This window comes from Arctopsyche grandis, chromosome 6 (assembly GCF_051622035.1).
Source record: "Arctopsyche grandis isolate Sample6627 chromosome 6, ASM5162203v2, whole genome shotgun sequence".
In the NCBI taxonomy this organism is placed as follows: domain Eukaryota; kingdom Metazoa; phylum Arthropoda; class Insecta; order Trichoptera; family Hydropsychidae; genus Arctopsyche; species Arctopsyche grandis.
The window spans coordinates 14,087,167-14,102,639 of NC_135360.1; the positions used below are offsets into that span (position 1 = coordinate 14,087,167).

At 33.1% G+C, this 15,473-nt stretch overlaps 3 protein-coding genes across 4 annotated transcripts in view; 2 read left to right on the forward strand and 1 right to left on the reverse strand.

The window, feature by feature from the left end:
• Positions 1-15,473, reverse strand: part of LOC143912753 (uncharacterized) — a 602,600-nt gene that overhangs the window by 51,388 nt on the left and 535,739 nt on the right. The gene's annotated exons all lie outside the window — the stretch shown is intronic.
• LOC143912759 (pupal cuticle protein-like) lies at positions 5,699-8,751 on the forward strand. The gene is made up of 2 exons (XM_077432126.1): positions 5,699-5,859; positions 7,410-8,751. The coding sequence occupies exons 1-2, from the start codon at positions 5,848-5,850 to the stop codon at positions 8,283-8,285; spliced, it is 888 nt and encodes a 295-aa protein (XP_077288252.1). The 5' UTR covers positions 5,699-5,847; the 3' UTR covers positions 8,286-8,751.
• Positions 10,079-15,405, forward strand: LOC143912607 (pickpocket protein 28-like). The gene is made up of 12 exons (XM_077431900.1): positions 10,079-10,577; positions 10,649-10,855; positions 11,686-11,809; positions 11,860-12,023; positions 12,472-12,584; positions 12,661-12,749; positions 12,824-13,008; positions 14,526-14,611; positions 14,712-14,771; positions 14,861-15,017; positions 15,088-15,179; positions 15,254-15,405. Exons 1-12 carry the CDS (start codon positions 10,108-10,110, stop codon positions 15,403-15,405), a joined length of 1,899 nt encoding a protein of 632 aa, XP_077288026.1. The 5' UTR covers positions 10,079-10,107.

Genomic DNA, 15,473 nt, shown 5'->3' on the forward strand with positions numbered 1-15,473 from the left:
AAACTCGGTTTCGGTGATACTTGTTGAATCCATTTACCAAATATTATTTAATTAGTAATACACACTATAACAATATTAGGTTAAATAAAATGAAAATACAAAGCATGTAAAAGAAAAACGGTGTTTTCCACGAAAAATATTAATCTCCAACATTTTATTTGGCTGTTGAAAATATGCTCATTCAAGTCGGAGCCAAACATAATCTCATTTTGCCTACATAAAAACTTATATATTATTAGTTGATTGATTTCTAATGAAATCGTTGCTTAGTAAGCTAAAAAAATTTTAGACCATTTCGAAGATTTAAATACGACGATTCACAAATCATCATTCAAAAACGGGCACGCGAGTAACTTAATGTTTAAAAGTAACGCGTACAAAATATATCAACTTAATGATTGATCACTTAACTTGGTCCCGTTGATTTATTGTGATCAATATTGATTTAAATAATCGCCGTAATTACTACCGTTAAAGTCTCGTTAGATTTATTTACCGACCGTCACAAATTAAGCTACGAAATTTTTAACCGGTCGAACTTTTTTAGCATTGAGACAAAATGTTTAATTAAAATACAAATAAAATTTTACGATTTGTTTGTACGTATGTATTTACATGTGTTTTGGAGAAATGATACACTTATAATAGATTTATTGAGGTCTTACTTTTGTCCTCAATCAATCAAACAAGTCAAAATGGATTGGCACATTTGTTTAATCTTTTGAAAACAACTTCATATATTTTGAGGTTGAAAATTGAATGGAAAAGAATTGTATTATCAGTAGTCATTATTTATGCTTTCAAGTTCAAAATTAATTGATGAAATACTTCTACTATTGTATTATAATAAACTATGTAGTAGCCTGTGTGCACCCGGTAAAATATCGTAATTAGGATCAACGGAATTAATAATTTCAAATTTAATTAATATTTTTTTTAAATCTTATTTTTGTCGGCCGATCATTTAAACAAAATGATATACCGCGCCTCTTTCCACGATATAGGATTCCAACGGGAGAAAGATAGACGGAGCGTGTAAGCGAACATTCACGCGTGTTAGCGAGCGCAAGCAGGCACGCGGGCACGCACGCAATAGACAATTATTTTATACGATTTACGATTTTCAAAGCATTATAATTTAAGTTTAAAGTTTTGTTTTTACCAGTATAGCTCAAGCTGGAACTGCACGTTAACAGCAGTATGAAAAATATTCTTTGGTACATTCTATATATGTAACAGCAGTAACCAACACGGTCTATTCATATTATACAGCAGTACATGTCACCGAACCGTATCAAGCAGAAGCGGTTTTCTTTGGCCACTGTGGAAATATTCACGCATGACTTGACGTCATAGTTGATATTATATGCTCGAGAGCTATAAAAATGTTGGGTTTCATACTGCGTGCAAGTAAATCTTTCCAGAGTACATAGGTACTCCGTATTCTATATGATTTGCTAGGACGAAGGATTCTCGAGTTTCTCAGATATACCTACATGGGGGTTTACGGTCGCTATCCTTGGCTCTATCGTAGTACGTATTATACCTGTTGGGAGCACTAGGTTATATGTAATTCCCTCGAATCACGACGTATAGTATATTTGGGGGATCATTTTTATAAATTACTGATTGGTTTGGTGAGCAATCCTCAAATTTTGGCAGAATTGAGCTTCAATGCTTCTAGCCAACTCAAATGTCGCAGTTTGTTCTCTTCTACTGGGGCACCTACTAATTTGATATTTTTGTCGCCTGTTGCTCGGGGCATCAAGCTCTTCAACTAGATTTCTGTTAACTTGGATTTGTGCAATCTAAATTATGCTGATCTGGTTGAGGAATTGTTTAATTTGAGATCGTAAATGTGTTCTCGCATTTAATTGTTCATATCTCATTTTATTTTTTTCTATTGTGTTTGTTCTTTACTTTACATTATCTTCATGCTTTATTTTTATTTACATCTTATTATATTTTGATATTTAATTTTAATTTTTTTGTTCATGTTTGCATATATGTATGTAAGCCTAGAATGACGCCCTGGTGTATATCTGTAATGTCACTATAGCTTAACTCAAATAAATAAATAGTGCTAAGTGCACCCGTACTAATGAAAGTGCATTGTGCATATTAATATTTTCGAAAACGTAATGTTGTGACAATATTGAATCGACGATACGACGCAAGCAATATTGCGCCGTATCGTCGCGCTCAGTAATTAGTATATTAAAGCCGATTCTGTCTTGAACTTATTCAAAACGAGTATAAACGTGCCGAAAACGAGCGGTGCCGTATAGTATGAATAGAAGTAGTCTTTTCCGTGCAGTGTTGTGCCGGGCTGTTGACGTGCAGTGCTGGATAATATAAACTGACCTTAATACAATAATAATTATGTTATAAAAAATCCGACAAATCAATGATTAGTACTTCATTGTGATATTGGGGCCTTGGGTCGAATGATGTATGATGAATGTGTTAATACTCTTAGCTAATTACCCATGGATATTAATATTAATTCGCAAAGTATAACGGCTGTCAATCAATTCGCAATGGATACGCATCGATATTTGATTTTCGAATTTGTCTGAATAATTGAGAAATGTATGATGTGCGTTGATGAAAATTTTCAGGATTACAAATTGCATTATAGTGGTTTAAGACATTGCCCGTAATTTTCGCACGTTTCAAAATATATTCGCGATCGAATAATTTCGACATATTGTCTTGTGCCGTTATTTATCTCGATCGATATTGTACAAATTGGCCATTTATCAGTTCTCACATTTTATATAACTACAATAAGCGATTATTCTTTACTATGCAAATACCTGTCAGTGAGTGTTAAAGTATCGTATATGATCTAATTTCTAGCAATACATCATATTATATTTAAAATTATGAACGTGGATTTGAACTTTTGCCGTATGAATATTATATTACTTTTTATGGCGAAATTATGATAATCGTATGTAATAGAGCACAAATCATTTAGAATATGGGACATGCGAATTTTGTCACTATGCAATTATAGCATCACCTTGAGTGATAGCTTTTTTTGTGCATCGGGTATGATATTTGAACTCATTGGTTCAAGTTGTCGTCAAACAACAATCTATTTATTTATTATTATTATAACTAAAATATTATATAAGTTTATTCTTCAAAGTCCTATTGCATTCCTTATTATAGTTTGGCAATCGCTGAATGGCGTCTACTCTATCGATTGATACTTAATTTAACCTTGTGCTTGCCGGGACCCCAACCTACTATTTACATTTGACAAAAATATATTTTGTGTGTATAAATTTTTGTAAATATCAATTAGCCAAATTCGTTTTGATTATTTAATCATAGAAAATATGAAGGACAAGGCTCTTACTAAGTGGATAATAGTAATTTATTGAATTGAGGCGTTATATTTGAAAGTGGGGGAAGTCCAATTTTCAGTTCCAAAAACACTATTTCTGTTTGACTTCACGAATTGTTGTCACTGATATGTCTATAATCGAAAAGTAGAATAAAAGTACATATTACAGGCTACCAGTATTCTTAAATATAGCTAAACGCTAAACATTATATTCAATATTTTGCGAGATATTTTTAGAAAAAAATATTTAATACATATAACGACTCAGTTATTAAATTAGAGTTGTGATTTTCTCTTAGCCTTTAGATAGCATGAACTTATTGAATTACCAAATCCAACTATAAATTACTTTTAAAGTGATAAATATATGTATGTATTTTTAAATGTACTGTTGATGGACGGATAGTCATTATTTTTTAATAAAAATATACAATTTTCACTATTCATTATTATTTTAATAAAATTCTCTGAATGAAAATCTGTATTATGAGATATTTATTTCGATTCTAATAATAATTATAATAATAATAAAAATAATTGTATATACATTCTTATATTTATCTACATATATACATATACATATGTGTATGTAGATAAATAGAAGAATGTATATACTATTATTCCCAAAAACGGGAACGGGAACGGGAAAACAGAGATGAGTGGCATTACAACGCAATAATTTCAAATGTTTTCACGTCGCCACCTGCGTTGTTAGGGTAAAATAAACAAACGATTGAATGATTTCAAATGTGTTCGCCGCCTGCGTTTTTTCGACAAATTATCATTACTGTAATTAAATTTGATTATTAAGTATTAATTTGAAAGTGAAACATTCACTTATCGAAACATATCGAGAAACGGGAACGGGAATTGCATGCGTTATTATGGCATTGCCATGCATGCCGGGTTCAGCTAATTAAATTAAAAAATAAGATTTAATATATGTATGTACATATACATATATTTTCATATATAATATTTGTATGTAATTTGAACTCAAAAAACGAGATAGAGTGTGAAATTTTAATATATTTTATAATTATTTAAAATAAACTAATTTACGTGCAATGAAAATTTATATTTAAAAAAATTATGTATATATGTACATTAAATACTACTTGCAGTATATGTTATTATATTCAATATAAATGTTATATTAATTTATTTTTTTACAATTTTGCCAACATTAGATACATTAGGGAATTGCTTCCAGCCATCACTATGGCCAAGCAAAAATAAACCCAAGAAGAGGCCTTGTAAAAAAAAGGATATAAGAATATTGTATACTCACTTTTTTGACTGACAGTTCCATACAATTTAAGTTTGAGTTACAAAACTCAAGAAACCATAGCATTTAAATTTGGAGACTTGAATTTAATGCAGAAGAAAAGATGAAAATTCATTGTTATTATTTCCAAAATATGATACTGATATACTTACATACAATATGTAATTCAAGTCTGTTGTAATAAAACAGAAAACTATATTTTATTATTCAATTAAATTTTCACAATTGCTTATAATAAAAATTTTAATCCTTGCACTAATCAACTTTATTAATCAGTTTGAAAATTACAGTAAGTAAGTAAGATGGCAAATTCTATGAAAAGAGCATTCTCCTATCTAAAATATAATGCCTTACATCTACCTGTTTACAATTTTCCACACATCATGTAAAACAATTCCAAATAATAAGCTTATATCCAATTTAATTACTTTATTTATTTCGTTTCGTTTATAAGTTTCAAAGGGACTTTTTATTTTGATTTTTAAATGCTTTTTATTATTACTAAATTATGTTCACAATACATCTTATATCTATTTTAATAGCTACTGATCTACTGATCATTTTCTATTTTACAATTTTAATTTAATTTTGTTAGTAATCATAGTATTATATTATTCTAATGTTAGTGTACAGCATAATAGGAAAAAGAGCCCAAAAACCTATTTACAATTCTTATTCAAAGGGACTTTTGCTGCACCTTGTATGCATGTACATATAATATAAATTACTTTGAATAAGTTAGATGTATAGAAGTATCTATTCCGAGTATAAAAATATAAATTATACAAAAGGATTGATAAAATATACAGTGACCGTCAATTGCAAATGCCAGGGTCTATATACATACATACATACATACATACGTGGTGCTATTCTTTTTGCACATCCTCTCTTCTCTCCTTCCCCTGGTTTATATCGGTTTCACTCAGACAAGTGGAATCATATGTATATGTAATTGTGGATGCCATATACGAAGATCGAGTTGAAAAAAATTGAGATGGTTCTCAAGAAGGTGGTTTTGGTGGTCCAAGAGCGCGACATTGCGGTGGCTCAGTGGCAGGGGCATTCGTTCGGGGTATAAAAGGTCCGTGGTTCGTTTCTGGGGCCACACTAAGAGCAGTGGCGAGTTCTGGCTAACCAGCAGCGCTACAAGGCTTCTGTGAATTTAACCGACCAGAGGATTAAAACACATACACACAACATGAATTCAATGGTGAGTACATGCATACATACATCCCAGACCAAGACTTAATCAGAGTAGCTTTTTTTCAGCTGAAAGTGTCGTCTTTGACGGATTGATAGGCTCTTCTTTAGATGTAACAGAGCTTTATTCAAGTTCAATGACTTGATCTTCTTTTTGGGATTTAAATTTTACTGGAGCGATTGTAATGGATTTAGGTGTATTTGAATATCTTCAAACTAATTCAGTACCAACTATTTTTAGGTGCAATTTCGGGTGTTTTTTGAAAAGATATTTGGATTGAAATGACTAAATGACAATTTTATTCCTTTTTTTTAGTAAAACAATTTTATTTCTTTTTTTTAGAAAAAATATTCGTTCAGCAAAAATATATGGATTATTTCATGATAATTTTCACTCTTCATATATTTTAAAATATTTATTCATTTGTTTTATTTTCGATTTTTTTCTGGAAATATGTATCTTATTTTTGATCTTTTATATATTTAAAGTGTGTCGTGTTCTTAATATATACCGATATCTCTTTATATGCTGAAAATGTGGGATTGTTCCAGGAAAAAGTGGGATTATTCCAGGAAAAATAAGAATTTTCTTTCTAGTAGAATTTGTACATTGTTTCTATATCTTTTTTTTAGAACTATCCCATTCAGAAAAATTAATCCAGTTTTATAAAATTGAAATGAAAACCGTCAAAGTTAGGGGTATATTAAAAAAGGGTGATTAATCCAATGTGCAAAAATGATGGATCCAATTTCTAAAGGATGTATCATTTCAGCATAATATTTACCGTTGTTGGTTTTTGCGATAAAATGAACGCATGCATTCAAAGAATGCATTTTTTTTTAAAACAAAATACAGTATCGATGTACATATATCGCATAGCGTACCGCTAAAATTTAAATAAAATATGTATTATATCGATACATATATTTTTTTCGCATTTCCGTATTTGGTAACTAACTCAGAAATGTCATCATGTATATTTATGTATATGCATACGGTTTTTTTAAATTTAAATAATTATTAATTGGAAATGTATTCTATGTAAGTGCGTGCTTCGCCTTAGCCTTGCTTTCGAAAAAGCGACAAGTCATTCGCGACCGGAAACGAAATCGTTTCATTAGGATTAGATTTTCCCAATTAGACTCGCCTTTTTATGAGTGCGACATAATTTTTGGATTTTTTTCGTCGACGGGACATTTTAAAAGTGGGTAAATGTAGTCCTAGTTTTGACCTTGCGCTCGTTTATGGCGACCACGCCCGCTTATTGATATTCTTGCAGAACGGCTTCATTGCCTATTTCAGGTCGCAAGTGAATCATGTATCCAGTGTCCACTTTAGAAAGGTTCATATTTCGAGTCCTTCAAATCACTGTGAAGCAGTGTGACTAGATAATTGATACATTACCCTTGAAATTCTCTATTGTTTTATAATGGTTCAATGAACACATAAAGTTTTGAATCGCTCAGCTGTATCCGAAATCTCTTCCTATATCCGATGTTATATATGTACATATTCATATTGACGTCTTCCTGTATATCAATATTTTTTTTCTTTTGCAGACCGTTGTATTCTTGCTCGCCTTGGCTGCTGGATCATTAGCTGCTCCTTCATGGAACAGTGGTAATGGAGGTAGTTGGGCTCCAGCTCCTGCCCCAGCCAACATTGCTCTCAGCCAAGACGGCGGTAACGTCTTGGATACCCCTGAGGTAGCTCAAGCTCGTGCTGCCCATTTGGCTGCTATTTCTCAAGCTGCTGCTAATGCTGGAAACAGCAACGATGATGGTTCATACGACAGCCGTTGGGAAGCTGAATCTGCTTACAACGCAAACCAAGCTCAATGGAACTCTGCTCCAGCTCAAAACCAATGGAATGCTGCTCCAGCTCAGCCCCAATGGAACGCTGCTCCAGCTCAACCCCAATGGAACGCTGCTCCAGCTCAACCCCAATGGAACGCTGCCCCTGCTCAACCCCAATGGAACTCTGCTCAATCTCAAAAATGGCAAAACACCCCCGCCAACATTGCCCTCTCCCAAGACGGACAACACGTTCTTGACACCCCTGAAGTAGCTCAAGCTAGAGCTGCCCATCTTGCCGCTTACAGCGCCGCCAAAGCCGGAGCTGCCGCTCAAGCCCCAGCACAACAGTCCTGGAACGCTGCCCCAGCTCAATCCTGGAACGCCGCCCCAGCTCAATCTTGGAACGCTGCCCCAGCCCCAGCTGCCCCAGCTGCTTCCTCGTGGAACGGTGCCCCATCTTGGCAATCTGCCCCAGCCCAAAAAAACTGGGCTGCTTCTCCCTCTCAGATTTCTCTTTCCCAAAACGGCCAGAACGTTTTGGATACCCCAGAAGTAGCTCAAGCTAGAGCCGCTCACTTGGCCGCCCATGCTGCTGCTGCCTCTTCTCACGCACCCGCCGCCCCCGCCCGCCACTGGTAGGCGATAGTTCACCATCTTCAACATCGTTTCCCTATTATGTGATAAGTAGTTTAATGTCGGAAGTAGCTCCACTTCCGCGCCAGACATGATCGTGCGAGAGGGTCCCACGCTAGTCCGCCAGGAGCGCGTCTCAATTTTATACTTTTATATAAAACACCTGTTTATGTTTTTGTATGTGTTCCATGTCTTCTTTTGTATTTCTTCTTTCCTTTTCCTTCTTTTCTTCTTTTCTTTATTTTTTTATTTCTTACTTTTATTTTTTGTTTTTCTTCATTATTTATGTTTTCTTCCTTCCTTTTCCATACCTTTTGTAAAAAGTCTCTTACTATAAATTTATTTAGAGAAAATTATTTTAATAAACTTTTTGACTATGGTTAATATTTCTTTTAATTCAAAAAACCAACAAGCTTTTAATTCAACATTAAATTATACATGTAGTTAAAAATGTCTGCATGTATGATATTTTAAACATGCACATGCCATCATTTAATTACACCAAACACGCTAGATTCCTATCAATTATTCCATTACAACACACACATACATACATATGTATATATAATTAAATTAAAATATTTTTTTACATTATCGATGTTAATTGTAAAAAGCTCAAGTATTACACATAAAATATTCTATTAAATTAAATGTAAGTTTTAAGTGAATGATTCTTAATGAAAATGGATTGGTAGCAATTGATCAGGGAAGATATCCATCAACAATCGCATTAGGTCATCATACCACTTCCCCGTAATTACATCACCGACGAATGAAACCTGAAAGTTAATCACAATCGCTGAAAATTGCTGAAAAATACATAAAAAGCCCTAAATTATCAAATGAAAACTTTATTTAGGTTTCCAATATACACATTAATAAACTTTATTTTTTGGCAAGGTGGTTTTTTTTGGCATAGTGGCTATTGTTTACTTCATAGAAAAACCTTTTTTTCCTCTCTTGCTTTCAACACTTCTGGGGATGTGTGTTGACTTTGAGATTGCCCTAATCAGTATCCATACATTAGTGATATTGACATAATGAAAAAGCAAAAGAATGAATGAAAAAATAAGTTTAATACTATTGTATTGCCCTAATTGAGTTAAATCTCAAATAAAATGTATGCATGTAGGGCTTTTATATTCAATTCGATTCATTTTGTTTGAATCAGTACTCAAAATTACCCTTACAAAATATGTGGTTAGTATTTGAAAGGTTTTTTTGTACCAGGGACATTACTTACCCAACTAACCAATTTGCTAATTAAAAAATGACCTATCAAATCGATGGAATCTACCAATTTGTAAATACATATAATTAAATTGAACTACTGATTACATTTACTTGACGAACGAGTTCAGTGTAGGTTGAGGCTTTTGACAGGGTGTTCGAGTAGGGTTGGGTATCTCGTGCCAGCACTTTATTATTATAACTGCCTCACGCAAAACGTTGCATTGAAACGACCCAACTAGTTTTGCAGTAAGCTCGCATAATTCGAATCAATCGTCTATTCAAATTCGATCCATATCTTATAAGGTATTTGCATTGTTAAATTCTTAAGCCGGTCCTTAACGCACAATAGAGATTAATTGGAGCAATAAAGCTGCTCTCAAATTAATGAAAGGAGACTTTTCAACTATGTATTATGTAATTGATATGCATATTATAAAATCATGATGCAACATGATAAGATATTTATTTATGTATGTCTAGCGCTGCATACTGAACACTGATTGTATCAAGCTGGCTCTCCTTGATATATGCATGTGATATTTACGGTTGTTTTGCTTTTATTTAAGGACATGTCTGCAGAAGCTTTGTGTGACAGATGGCTCTAAAATTTAATTCGACCAACAGGCGACACCTGGGCGTCACCAAAAGATCACCAAAGAAGACGAAAAAGAGTTTCTTGCAAATAGCAAGAACGCTTGCTGTTACCATGGCCTTCGGATACCAAAAAAGGACCGAAAACAATCTGAGGACGAGAAAGCAAACGCCCACGTCCGATATGAAGTCCTGGGGCAACACAGATTATTTTAAAGCGGTTAAGAGTTATGACAAAGAATACAACGAAAGCAATCCAAAGACATTGTTTGGAACTGTAAAAAAAGGTGGCATAGAAAAAAAGCTGAAAAAACAAGAAAGTTACTCAAAATTATCAGAAGGAGACCTTTTGAATAAAGACATCAGTTGCTTCTCATTGAAAGGATTTCAAATTAATTTGAAGCAATATTTAATGAAATGCACCCTACACGGTTTTAGATACATCGGAGATGGACACTTGTCGCCATTAGAAAGGTTAAACTATTTTTAGTGGTTTTATAGTGATTATTTCAAAGATTAACATAAAATATTTTTAATTATTTTAGGGCTTTTTGGTTAATTTCAGTACTTATAGCTATAGTTACTGCCGCCTATTTCATAGGAAATATTTATCAAAGATGGGACAATCAACCTTTAATAGTTTCACTAAATCCAGAACCGGCTCAACTGACAAGTATACCATTCCCAGCTATTACCATATGCAACATGAACCAAGCTAGGAAGACAATAGCAGATAGAATAATGAGTGAAAAGCAAGTATCCATAAAAATAGCATCCTTATTAAAAACTAGTGTTGTGCCCGATGAAATATTATATCATCGCATGGGTTATGGCATATTAAGTTATTAAATAAAATTAAAATTAAAATAAATGTGTCGGTTCTGTGTTCGATCCGCATCGCGGTCGTATTTTTTATTTCAAATACCTTTAAAATACAACTAATTTAATATTTATATTTAATTGCATAATATGAAAAAAATCAAATTACCGTTATGTATTTTTTGAATGGCGTGATGTAAGCAATTTCTAACCTGTAATATAGTGATAGACCCGATGAAAATTTTATCGCATGTATTGTATAATTTTATCGGATGGCCTGTTCTTCTTATATCCTGCTCGCGCACGTTAAGTAAGGCTGCACAACAAAAGAAAGAATTTCACCGCAAGCCACTGATACATATATACGATATAAAACAGCAATAGAAAAATTAATTTTCAATAAATGGCGCTAAATGCTCTGAGACTATTTCCCTAGAGGAAACATTGGTAGCAAACAGTACATATAGAAGTTTTTTCTTTCTTTATTATATATGGGTCTATTTTCCAGGAAATAGAGCAAACTACAAAGCTAGAGTGCAAAAAACAGGTTCATCATAAAAATGAACAATGCACGGCGAACAATAAACAAAGAACGGCACGCTTCCGGTCCTACCTCTACTTATTATATTCGAACATTTTGTTGGTAGTGTTTTAACTGTAACTATTATACTACGGCGAGTGTTATCGCAGACAGACACACACACACAGAATAGCGCTATTATATATATGATATAATATATTAAACGGTTATTTATAATTCCAGATCAAGTTCTGACAAGAAGTTACTTCAGATGTTGTGCAATATTGAAAACGACACAGCTGTTGTAGATATCGACTCCACTGTACAGGCTGGGGAATGGACTTACTTCAAACACTTCTTGATTAATGTACATCTACTTATACCGTGATTTAAATGAAATTTTATTTGCTTATGCAGATCTGTTTGATTCAGGTGACCCAGCCTTGCACGCAGCTGATACCTGGATGCCGATGGAAGTCAGCTACGAGGAATTGTGAAACTTTATTCAACGCTGCATTGACGGATGAAGGACTCTGCTGCACATTTAACAGTCTTCATAGAGAGATGATGTTTAGAAATCCGTCAGGATTTATTTCATATATATGTTATTAGTTTAAGTTGTGGATATGTTTAGTCCAAGTGTACATTTTGTTCGTTCATGAACATACTAGTTGGTTCATACGCGAACCAATCTGGTCAGTTTTAGTGTACCTATACAAAAACACAAATTGGCAAATGAACTAGTCGTTTGTCCCATCCTCTATGTATATGCTTATCCTGGGTTACAATATTTTTAATTGCAGTTGTAGCAACCTTTTAATATGCTTTCCATAGGATTTCCCTTTTAAATAACTTTCAAAAAGTTTCATGTGACACCTGGTGAGTCTACTCGAAGATAGCTTCTGTTAGCACTTAAACTGGAACCAATATCTCATGTATGAACAAACTAGTATGTTCCTGAACGAACCGGATTGAACACTTGGATTTTAACAAATATACTTTTAAGATTTAATTACTGATTTATTTTAGGCGGGATCTGTCAGATTTGAACATAACTTTTCCGTTTCCGGCTGTTGATTGGACTTTTGAAGAAGGCTACCCTGATGATGCACCTGCTGATGGATTTCCTTGGAGACCTAATGGTACTTTGTATATAATATTCTCAATTTATATTATATATGTGTGTATATTATAAATACTTAATAATTTACTATATAGGAGTTGGGGCAAATTTAGGCTTAACATTGATACTAGACGCTGCAATTGATGAATACTATTGCTCTTCGACTAGTAGTGTTGGATTTAAGGTAGGTTTTCGATCCAAAATAACACGAATATATTTTAGGATTAAATCATCATTATTTTCTCCACATATTTTTAGATATTACTCCACAATCCATCTGAAACGCCAAAAATCAAAGATTTTGGTGATTTAATTCCGCCAGGACGGGAATCTAGAGTCGTAGTCAAGCCGAGGATATATGATGCTCAGCCCAATGTTAGGAGCATTTCTTTAAATAAAAGACGATGTTACTTTTCCGATGAAAGACAATTGGTTTATTACAGGTAAATATTGTACAGTTCAATTAAGCTGAGTAGTAACCAGGGCTGTGGAGTCAGATCAAAATTTACCGACTCCAATTCTGACTGTATTTTATATTCGACTCCGTATAAAACTGTTAATAGTAAAAATCATTTAAAAAAATAAAGGAATTAAAAATAACGCTTAAAATTTACATGTAACCCAATTTATTGAATTATTCGTAATTAAATATGTAAGTATAAATAAAAAGTAAGTACATTCATAGTACATGTGTATGAATTTCGGTAAACGGATTATTCCGCAAAAAGCGATCTCGCGCAAGTCACTAAAATTTCGATCACGGAATATCTGGCACTCGAGTTCTCGCTAGTACAATATTTTGCGTGTGTGGCTTTCGATTGATGGAGTTTTGAGTGCCAGATGTTCCGTGATCAAGATATTAATGACTTGCGCGAGATCGCTTTTTGCGGAATAATCACCGAATCTGAATTTCACACAAAAATTAATGCGAAAACTGAGAAAAAATGTAAGAATAAAAAATAGTATGAGACCACAAAACATTAAAACGTTTCAACGATTTTAATCAGTGTTAAATTAATTTAACTAGTTTTTTTACTCGGCTTCGCTCGGTATTTGTATAATATAAACAGCTGAAACATGGCGAAACTAATAGTAAATATTCATGTTTTTTTATTAAATTTATTTAAATTGAAAAAAAATATATTCAATCATATATCGATATCGTCGTCATAGAAACTTTGATTTGTTTTCGATGCTCCCAACAAACCATACATACAAAGTCTCTTTCGAAATTATATATTACATAGATGTAGTATGTAGTATTTACAATTGTCGGTTGAATTATTCTTGCAAAAATATGTCCTTTTGTTGAAGCTTATTTGTTTGTATGTAGGTGGTTTTGCGGAGCATTTTACATTATATATATAAATACGGTAATCTTTGTTTGTGTGTGTGTCCTAACGCTAGCCGAACATAATGAATCGATAAAAAGCCTAAACTTTGTATAAATTAATTTCGTCGAGACTTGCGGCGGTGTCGAACCCGTGATCAAAATAGCCTCATATAGGTCTAATTAATTCTAAGGTCCCATAGTTCTAAGGTGTCGGCGCGCTCACACGCGAACAAACTCGGCCACCGTCTCGCCCAGAAAATGTGTGGTAAATGCACATCATATATGTATGTAATCTGTTATGTGTAATAATAATATTCAACGTTACGAGGTCAATGTTTATAATCGGAAAATATTACGTTTTGTAAACTTATTATAATAGCTTAACTTTTGTATGCATTACATTAAAAATTGGAATACAGCAGCTTTACAGTTGTCTTCGACCTTACACATGAATTATTTAGTTTACTTTTAAAATTACTGTTTCAGTTCCGATTCCGATTAATTATTACTATTCATATTGTAACTTTATTTTAAATCATGTATCAATCCGAAAGCACCCGTTGAAATTTCAACGGGCATAAAACTAGTTAGAACTAATAATAAATATATCTTAACCTAATTGAATAGGACATACACCCAGAAGAACTGCGAGATGGAGTGTGAAGCACGGCTGACGATTGAAAGATGCAACTGTTCACAATATTTTATGCCGAGTAAGTCAACCAAAACTTTATATTACACAAAGCAACTAATAAAATTAATGCCAGTAACCAAGGTTATTAGTTGTAAGTAACAAATATCAAATTTATATAGAAAACAGTTCAATCCGAATATGCGGTGTGGCCGATGCAAGTTGTTATGTTGAATTGAAAGGTAAATATCGATAAAAGTATTGGAAAAAGGACCAATTCCGACAACTTATCATGTTATAATTTCAGTTGCTATTGAAGATAAACTCGGAGTTAACGAGAGTAGTCTTATGGTTGATACTAATTGCGATGAATGCTTCCCTTCCTGCTACGAACTTTCCTACGGCAAAGAATATAGTACAGCTCCTTTGACGGACAATTTTTTGATCCACGAGGAAAACCTATTAGGAAAGTCTCCGGAATATTTCAAGTAAGATCAACTTAATCAATCAATGAACTTGAAAACAAACATTAAATCTTCAATCAAATAAATATTATAGGAACAACATGGCAATCGTCCATATATATTTTGTAGAAGCATCGTTTATCAGATTCACCAAAGGTGAACTTTTCGGTTTTACTGACTTTCTATGTAAGTATCCAAATGAATGACTATATGTATATAGTATTGAAATTATATCCTGATGTGGTGTATTTAAATTTCAGCAAACACAGGAGGTCTGCTCGGTCTGTTTCTGGGATTCAGTTTTTTGAGTTTGGTCGAAATAGTATATTATGTAACATTACGATTGTTGTGTGCTTACTACAGACACGATTACCCAACAAGTAATAATGCAGTGTATCCGTTTTCTCAATAGAAACACATTTTCAAATGACAATAGCGATCAAAATGGTAGGAAATATAGGTTAGAGGTATGTATGTATG

What these genes read in the sequence shown, in the direction of transcription:
- LOC143912607 (XM_077431900.1), top strand. Translation starts at nt 10,108, where the DNA reads ATGGCTCTAAAATTTAATTCGACCAACAGGCGACACCTGGGCGTCACC. An exon ending in TTCACAATATTTTATGCCGA is followed by an intron (nt 14,612 to 14,711) that starts GTAAGTCAACCA and finishes AAATTTATATAG; the next exon opens with AAAACAGTTCAATCCGAATA. An exon ending in TTGTTATGTTGAATTGAAAG is followed by an intron (nt 14,772 to 14,860) that starts GTAAATATCGAT and finishes ATAAACTCGGAG; the next exon opens with TTAACGAGAGTAGTCTTATG.